Source organism: Acanthisitta chloris, unplaced genomic scaffold, assembly GCF_000695815.1.
Source record: "Acanthisitta chloris isolate BGI_N310 unplaced genomic scaffold, ASM69581v1 scaffold99, whole genome shotgun sequence".
In the NCBI taxonomy this organism is placed as follows: Eukaryota; Metazoa; Chordata; class Aves; order Passeriformes; family Acanthisittidae; genus Acanthisitta; species Acanthisitta chloris.
In genome coordinates, this window is record NW_008692854.1 from 34,677 (window position 1) to 44,343 (window position 9,667).

At 39.9% G+C, this 9,667-nt stretch overlaps 1 protein-coding gene across 1 annotated transcript in view; it reads right to left on the reverse strand.

Moving 5' to 3' along the window:
* Window positions 1-2,085: 2,085 nt before the first annotated feature.
* LOC103809930 (glypican-5-like) overlaps window positions 2,086-9,667 on the reverse strand; it is a gene marked incomplete at both ends in the record, with an annotated part of 209,586 nt that continues 202,004 nt past the window's right edge. Inside the window, one exon of the mRNA XM_009082804.1 lies at window positions 2,086-2,236. Coding sequence (XP_009081052.1) covers window positions 2,086-2,236 — 151 coding nt within the window. The remainder of the gene's footprint in view (window positions 2,237-9,667) is intronic.

The following is a 9,667-nucleotide window of genomic DNA, read 5'->3' on the forward strand; positions in this document are numbered from 1 at the left end:
TGTCTCAATTCACTGTACTTCAGGCAAGCAGGGAACAGGAGATGTTGTCATGTTCCACTTCCACAAAACAATGGTTTGATGTACTTGACAGGGTTTGAGTTTAGGAAATACAACAAGTTCACAGGCTGTACAGTTACAAACACCATCTAACAGACATGCAGCAAGAGGAAATTCAACTAATCTCATGTTTGTTTTTCTTTACCATTCTATTAAAGCAAAGCAGCTCTATAATGAGATTACTGCATTTTATCTCTTAATTGTATCCAGATATGCAAAAGAGATTTACTGCTAGTGGCTTGTATACAGTACAGTATTTTAAAGCTAATTATGATACAGCATTACTGTTGTCACACAATGAAATACTTATTCTTCTGCTATGAATCAATACCATTTTCTAAAATATATTGTAATTACCTTTTTAATTGGATATACACCCTGCTAAATTCTGAAATAGCTAGCTATATAAATATAATTCTTCTAAATCCAGGATGACATCAGCATAAAGCATTTTAATTAAATAGATTGCAAAAAAAGGGGAAAAAGAGACACTAAGTAGCTTTCCATTATTAAATCCAGCTGAAAGTCAAGTCTTGAAAGTATTCAAGCTTTTCTGTTTGAACGACTGAACTCTGCCATCATCCATGTAAGAGTGCACACTCCTCCCAGAATGGTGTGTTAACAGTTTGATTGTTTGCTGAAGAGCAGCCAGCACCTGGCCTTTGTTTGCAGTGCTCCACACAGAGAGGAAAGCATGTTAAAGGATTTATCCTCCCCAATCCCCAGGGCCTAAACCATCACTGCTTAGGGATGTAATACAATAAACAATAAAAAAGTTAAGCAAATAGTTTTAAAATAGTATTTTATCAAAGTTCTTCTGTTCAAAAACACTGGTGAGTAGACAGTGAAAATCTCTGCTTGACCTGTTAGCTGCAATTCCTTAACAATTTGTATAAACTGTCCCTGTGTGATGATACCACATGGGGCCTGACCATACAGGCCATCAATGCAACCCAAAATTCAAGTATTTATGAGTTGGTACTGCAAATTACTTGTAACATTTTGCACACATTGGTTTTCCTGAACAGAGATTCATAACAGGAACAACTGAAGTCTTGACTATAGGTTATCACAGCATGTTTGCATATCTTACCTGAGCATGGGCTACCTTTTCCTGCTCTCCACTCAGTGGTACAGGGACAAGGAAAAGGCACTTGTTTATCTCAGCAGAATGAAGCAGCAGTTTAAAACCCACCTGAGTTCCATCCATCTCAATGAGCATTCTTATATCTATTTTTCAACACTCTTATACCTGTACTTCATCTATTTGCACATCCAATCCACAGTGTATTTACACACACTATGGCAATTAAAGCAGTTGCATTTCAATAAGCGAAAATTAATCAGAACTTATGGGTACTACAAACCAGTAGTATCAAGTATTTAGAAAAATCTCATTGAGTTACTAAATGGATTTAGCTACATATTAAATTGCCAATATGTCGGTGGAAGTTAAGTTAGATTCTGATGCTGATTCTACATTTGATGACATATTATCCAAGTCATTTAATGAATAAATATTGCAGAATGCAGATATGAGCCTATCAAGAAATTCCACTTAACCAGCAGCTCTCCACTAGGAAAAAACTCCATAGTGTTTCATATGTTTTTTCAAGAATATATACTTTCAGACAACTCTGTTTGGATCATCCTTCGGTATCATTATGCAATAAATAAATATTTATGTTAACACTTAGCACACTCTATAAGGGCATCAATTTTCTATTTATTTGAAGAGCTCACATTATCTAGGAAGGCTCTTCAGTATTTCTGTGATCTAGATTTCTTCGCAAATATTATTCACTCTAAATTTAAGTCCTTTATCTGCGTGCCAAGTGTTAAATCATATTGGGTTACTGTCTGTATCATTCTATTTTTGCTGCAGCTCTTCACAGATAAAAATTCAAATCCTTTGAATTTAGTGGGATTTTGACAATAATTCAAGCAGTTATGTCTGAGGTCTGTCCACCTAATTGTGACACTTATGTATTTTCAAGCTCTCTAAGTGCCTATAGAAACTGTATTTACCTGCTGTGTGAGTCCTGTCACCGGATCCTTGACAGCCATCCTCATCATCACAATCCCCGCTTGACTCCAGCTCTTCACTTCTTCCACCCCCACTGCCAGCATCTTGGGAAGCCCATCTTTCCAGTTTCAATTTTGCCTTCTCAGCATCCAGCTGAAATGGAAGAAACAACAAACCAACAGTGGTCAGAGTATTTACACAGTTCCTGCCTCTGGTGTCCATCTGGTTTGTAAGCAACAAGCACTTTATCACTCACTTTCAAAACAGCTCCTCAAGCTGGAGGTTGTTTCTAGCAATGACATGCAAACATTTTGGAACAGCAGACTATACCATCAAATGTTCTCCACCATAGATGACCAGGGCACTTATCATCAAACTTTTAATTGAAAACATCACACCTACCAATATCATCACAGGGAGTGCTGTTCCTACAGCTTTTTCTCTTGCAAACCACCGTTTCGACATCCCTGGTTAATGATGGTGCAATCTGCCAGCTGTCCAAGTCCTTATTTTGAGTTATTCACAGCTGAAGACAACAATATACTTTGCAACCTTTGAAGAGTTGAGGGCATTTGCTACTTTTCATGATGGGCTTCTTCTCTTGGAAACCTTGGCCCCTGGATATGATTTTTAAGATGATGCCATTTAATATGCCTGTACCATCTGCAAGTTGCTTGTTAAACTTCACTTGAAATATATTTCTAGGACTGAGCATAAGAATAAGAAAGCCTTTTCTAAAATAAATCCAAATGTATCACACTAGGTCACACTTGTTCTAACAACATATTTACTCCCCAAACTCAGCTTTTTGATCTTTAGATAACTCTTCCTCCTGCTGTCACCATGAGCAGCTGCCTACTGTTAGCACTGTGGGAATAAATGATTTTTCAGTTAACTGGTAGTTCCAAAAGATGAAAAATCCCATTTCATTGGCAGTGAATCTAAAGCCAGTCTATGCAGGGCACAGCAAGAGCAGCACTATTTGGGAAGAAAAAAAAGTAACTGGCTCTGCCTAATAAATTCTGCTATGAGGTGAATATTTATCAAGCGAGGGTGATCCAGGAGAAACCAGAACCTTTCACCCACACCTGAGCAGCACTGACTCCCTCAGCTACATGGCACCTCTCCTGCTGGAGCTGTGCCACTCCTGTACAACACTTCAGAGCCAAGGTGCTCCCCATTCCTTGGTGGCCACTCTCCCCTCACATCTCCTATCTGTGGTTGCTTGTGCAAAGGACACATCAGGGTATTAGAGAAGGTGGGATAGCTCCTGCACAGAGAGGCCCTAACACCTCAGCCTCCCCAACAGCCCAGGGATAGGGAAACAACTTGACTCTGAGTGTATTTTTTTCACAACCTGGCTAAGTTGCCCCGTTACTATCAAGCTACCATTACCCCCATACCTCCCATCCCCTCACATTTGGCAAGTGACCATCAATTTACTTTATGAATCTTGTTAGAAAATTGCATTGGGGGGGATGGTTTTGCTTTTAAGTGATGGGAAGAGCCATTCCATTATTTCTGATCACCTCTTTCCTGTAGCTGAAACTCAACCTACAATGCCTCTGAACAGTTTGGAGAGGCAGCAGCTTGTCTCAGTTTGAGAGCTAGGAAACCATTATTCATGTTAGCTCTGCTGGTATGGAATGAGGAGCCACGATTAGGACTTGTTATTCTTGTTGTGTGGAAATATTTTAACCAAATGGAGAGGCTTTGTACTGCTTCTCAAAGCCTGTCAGCTTCTGGATCTACCCAATACCCTTCATCACAAGTATCTTCCTCCCAAAGTATTGCAGATCCATTTCAGGCTTTGTGATCTGCTGCATCCCTGAGGACTGATTATTCTTGGTACTGAGCAAAATGTATTTTGAAATGTAGCTACTTTGAAGATTCGAACACTTTTCACACTAAAAAGGAGGTGGGTTGGGAGCTGTGGGTGGGACTGGAGCACAGGGCTAATACAACTGTATCAACTGGGCTGAAAGGGTGATGACGGATGCAGCAATTTCTCTGTAGTGGGAAGCTTTGTGTGATAGTCTCCTTCTTCTTCAGATGCTGTGAGCTGCCATCCTCCACTCTGGGGCTGACAAATGCTTGGATCAGTGCAGCAGAGATCCTGTTCTACAGAACAACAGATGCCAAATTCTATATGGGAGAACTCAGGCGATTTTTCACCCTTTCACTGAAAAGATCTGTTTGCTCATTCTGAAGACACAAATAACTCCACAGTGCAGTGGGAAGATCAGTCAGTGGGAGGAGAGGGTATGGACTCGAGTGGGGAAGCACATTAAACACTCTCTAATTGTTACTGCATGATTGTTTTTTATAAACAAGTCGCTAAATGTTGAACCCTGTTATTCACAGCCATGAAGAATGATGTCATGGCAATACAAAACAACATTTTGTTAAGCAATTGGAAAAATTTGCCTATGAGGAAGAAAGATAACTCACTTCTTTCACAGATTTATTGTGTCCTGACCATATTAGAAAAGACTCATTCATTCTCAGCTGTAATTCTTCAGAATGAAAAGAAATGGCTAAGTGGCAAACAGAATGGACACAAAATTTAATAAAGGCTTTTAATGCCTTTTTGCCAGTCAGAGCAGAAATGTTTACTGCCTGGTAAGGTACTCCTTCTTTTCAAAACATTGATTTCATTCATTGCTCACGGCTCAATCTTGATCTCTGTTCAAAACAAGTAATACTTGAACCAAATGGACATCACCTCCAAGAAGCAAGCTGAGCTTTCCAACACGGGGCACTGCAGCATTTCCCAGGATTCTGGGTTCTTACTGCCTTCCCTACAGCAAGAGATTACCTGTAGCCCAGATCTGCATCTCCTCTGTATTACCAGCAATCTCTTGGCTTGTCAGCAGAGACTGCCATCAAATTACACAGAACCTTCACATACAAGTTCAACGTTACCACTTAATGTTAACTTATGTACAACCTAGCAAACTTTTTCACCTTGTATACCCTTTCCCAAACTCTTCTGTCTTGAGGCTACCATTCCACTAGAAGGATGGACCAGAGCCCAATTTTGTGCATCAGTAATGGTCTATCTATAAATAAACCCCTTCAAGGAGAGGGAATGGTGTAATCTCTTTAGTGAGGAGCTCCAGACACACTGTGCAGCTCTGCTGAGAAGACAATGTCACCATTGCATAGTGACTTGTGATCCAGCATCCTTCTCTTTTCCAGATTCTGAAGGAACACTGGTCCTTTGGCTACTGCCACAGGCCTTTAGAGAGATCAATTTTAGAGCAGTAGCAAAGCTTATGCTGCATGTCTCCTGCTCCTTTTTTTCATAGAATAATCAAACCTTTCTCAAAGGCCTAAGACTGCACCAAATAGCACATACTGCATTAGGGTGGACTAGGATGGTGGAGCTTCAGAAAATCGTAATAGAAGACATTAACCTTCATTTTTCACTTTTAGTCCCAGAAGATGGGTGTGGGCAGGGAACACGCGTAATGCTTTATGACTGGGGGACTGAGAGGTCTCCAGCAGAGGAGCTGGAGGTCACATGAAGGTTCAAGTCACTTCAAGGCAGCCAAGATCTGTTAAAAACACTGAACAACTTTCCAGGCTGCTGCCACCAATCACTAACACTTTCTACTTCCCCACAGACGGCTGTAGAGAGAACCACAGTGTCCTACCCATATTTAACACTGGAGATCAGAGATTGGAGTCAGCCATGGCATTTCTATCACTGCTTAAAAGCCACTTTTAAAAAAAGCCTTATTTTGCTGACTTATACCCCACCTGCTGATGCATAACACCATCCAGCCATCTCTGGTGGCTCTGCACAACAGCTCCAGCCTGGCAGTGCCATGTTTTGACACTGAGAATTGATGCCTCAGTTAAATAATTGCAATGAATTTCAGGATGGGCACTGGAGCTTGTGGCTTTACCTTCACAAAGAAAAAGATATCTGCTGCCTAAGATTCCAGGGAATACTCGAATCTTAGCAGCTTGAAAATTAAGTCTTCAAGTTTTTGCTACATGTGAAAGATAATTTTTTCCCTCTTGAAAAGGTTATATAAATAGATCAATAAGATTTGTACAGCCCAACTGAAAACTGGCTCAAAACAGGCATTTTCCCAACTGCAATAGGCTTTGGATCAAGTTCACAAAGCTCTAAAGGGTTTTTGAGAAACTATACAGTGTTTCTGTGGGAAAGCTTTAATATCTGTACCTGACTCAGCTGGAAGGTAAAAATCACATATTACTATTCAGCTCTGAGTCAGATATAGATGACTCTCTGCATGCATTTTATTTATTCCAGTAAAGGTCTCAACCTTAAGTGACATTAAAAAAAGAGTTCTGCTGACATAAGGTTTTTTGGAGAAGAAAGAATTCATATGAGTGGCTCCTGTCTTTCTCCCCTATTAATACTTGATGAGGTAGCACACACATTCCCAGTCACATAAAAGAGTCCTTCACACTTCAGAGGCTTCAAAGAGTCCATGACACACAACCCTTGAGCTTTCTACAATGAGTCTAACCCTAATTCTCCCTCTGATCACGTGTGTTAGAATATAAATCCATTCTCCTGTTTTTTCATGAAGGCATGTTCCAGTTAAATACTTCCACACATTAATGAAATAATAACTGGTTTTCTCCATGAAAACTATTCTTTGAAAGTACCAATTTCTATTCATTTCATTTTCTGAGGGGTCATATATGCATGTATATCTGAGGGGATGACTCCAAGCAGCAGGATAATAACCTAATTTCATGAGAAAATAGGTTTTAAAATTATATTTTGCACCACAGTTTCAGACTTCTCAGGTCAGTGAACACAACAACGAAAATCTAAGAGAATACTCTTTCGGAGTGAAGCCACTTAAAAGTTGTGTGCTTGGAATACTCAGCACCAAATTCCATACAATAATTGTTCCTGAGGGATTTGTTAATTAGTTTTCTACGTGCCAAATTGCAATGTGAATGCTTTTCCTCTCCGAAAAGGCAGCTCTGAGGTGAAATCTGACTTGTGTCCACTCGTCATGTGAGCACACATATCACTTGCTGCTGTTTCCAATGTGATTAAAAATGGCTGATTATACACTGCATTTAGAAACTGTAAGCTAAGCATCATCTTTTCTCAAGGTGCTTAGAAGTAGCTGCCTCTTTGCAAGTGCTTTAGTGACAGAAATATGATTTGCAGAGACAAAGCTTTTTGCCAGCTTATGCACAAATAATGCACAAAGCCTAATCTTGAAAAGAGCCATAAATGACTCAATCCTTCCAGTCATGTTTTTCAAAAATAAAAATAAAAAAATCCTTTCTAACCCATTATTAGGTCAGAAATGACTACAACTGGAAAAGACGATGTGCCTTTGTTTTTGGCCTATTATATACATTTTTTGTTAGGAACTGACATACTGCTTTAGGCATAAAGCTGCGTTTTACTGGTGCCTTGTGACTGAGCAGATGTTCTGTCATTTCACAAAACAATAGCAACATAACAAATTTTAGACATAACTGCCATATATATGCTTATTCCAAGTGGGACCTCTCCTTTGAGATAACATTTATGGTTAATTTTCCTCCACATATGCTCTCAGCTCCTTTTTAAAAGCATTTGGCAGTCGCTTTTGCTTCTTCTTTTCACATTTAGCTAGCATTCATATATTACAGCATAAATAAGGAAAATAAACTTATCTAGCTTCACTTCTGTCAGACATTTCCTTTGCTTTATTTTTCCTTTGTCTCTATTTCACAGAAATCCAAAAAGGCCCAGTGCATTATCCCCTTCTAGTTTCTTCAGGAGGTAGTACAACTCAAGGAGGTAGCACCACTTACCTCCTAAGTCCTTTTTTTAGCCAAAGGAAACAGCCATCCAACCTTCTGCAGCAACCAACACCCCCAGCTTTCCTTCTGCTGTGTTTATTCAGATCCTTACAATAACCTTTGCATGACACATCCTGCTTTACAAGTCACCTGGACACATTACAATAATTTAACTGAACAGCTATACATAATTTATGTGACACAGTTACAGACTGACAATGGGTTTAGGATTTTATTCATGTCTTTCCTGACTAGACCTTTTCAACTGAGGAACTGGACCAACACTGTTAGAATCCTTTGTTCCATGCTTTTGTCTCTGGTCTAAGGACCTCACATTTACTTACATTGGTATTTGTATTTATTGTCTTTGCTGATGCTCCTGGTGTGTGTGTATAGATATATATAACATACATAGATCTATAATACATGTATTTATATACAACATATATATATATATATAAATAAACTGAATGGGTAAGACTCTATTCAAGCACATAGAAATGTGCAAAGCCCAAGTCTCAGACTATCTGTGCCCACAAAGTGGGGACTTATACCCTCCTTTCCTCCTCTGCCCCCATGTATCTTCACTCAAGCTATACACAGCAATGGGGAAGTAGCCCTTCTTTTTTTTCCAGTTTCTTTTGGTTTGTTCTCCCATCAGGTCTCTCAGGTAGCCTGAAGCACTCTCATACCTGAAATAACCCTGCCAGCTGTAAAACCATGCACAAACCTCTCCTCTGTGTTTGTGACATTGCAGTTCCCCATCGAGTGCCTTTCGGATAAACCGGACAGATTTCCGGTTGAGGTTATGTTGCAAAGGTGATGCAGATTGTACACCTGAACAACTGAAATTCTCAGTACTTGAACTCTCACCAAAATGCTGAAGCAGCTCCTGGCCCAGCCCCACTGCTCCCAGTCCCACAAGCATGAAGGCAAAAGCGTCCAACAACAACCAGCTCCATCGCCCGTGGCTGCTCCACACAACCTCGGGGGGAAAGGCAGGACAGGCTTACAAGACCCAGCAACAGGAGGATCCCAAGTGCCCTTGGGATCACTACATGTTGCAGGGGAAATGACACACTCGCTTCACGTGTGTTACACGCTGGTTTTCATCTTCGGCTTCATTCTAGAATTCTTTTGTTCGAAGTATTTTCTCTATTTGTCCCACCGTGTTTCTGAGGATCTTCAGTATGAGTTGTACATTTTTGCAAGGTAAGGACTTGCTTTCTGACTTTATCCATCTTTTTCAAGCCCATGAGCTGATGGAAATTGACATTTTTCTGTTATGCTTTGCTTTTTTCCTATTAAATCACCAAATTACTCCCTTCTGAAAGAGCATCTCTATTCCTCCAATGGATTTAGCTTCTTATGGTTTCAGTGGAATTTTCTTGCACCCATTCCTTTATTTTCTCTATATAAGTTTTCATCCTAATTTCATAGCCCTAACTTCTCCACACACACTTTCCAAACCTCTGTCCTTGAGGCTTTGCATTTGCATAAGTCTGTCTCTACCTGTGATTAAGTTTTGTTCTCCTGGTTTATGCAGGTTGACTCATTACCCTCTTCCTTATATTTTTATTGCCAGACAACACACTGGATACCTAAGAATCCACACTTTCATTTATCTTTGAACACTTTTCATTTCCCCTTAGTGCCTACCTCTAATCTGGCTGTTTCTCTCCCATTTCCTGGATAGTCCACTGCAGATCCAAACTCCACAGCAGAGAAGCTAAAAGCATTTATTTCTCTCTCAGCTGATTATAAATGTAATAGAAATATTACAGCAGG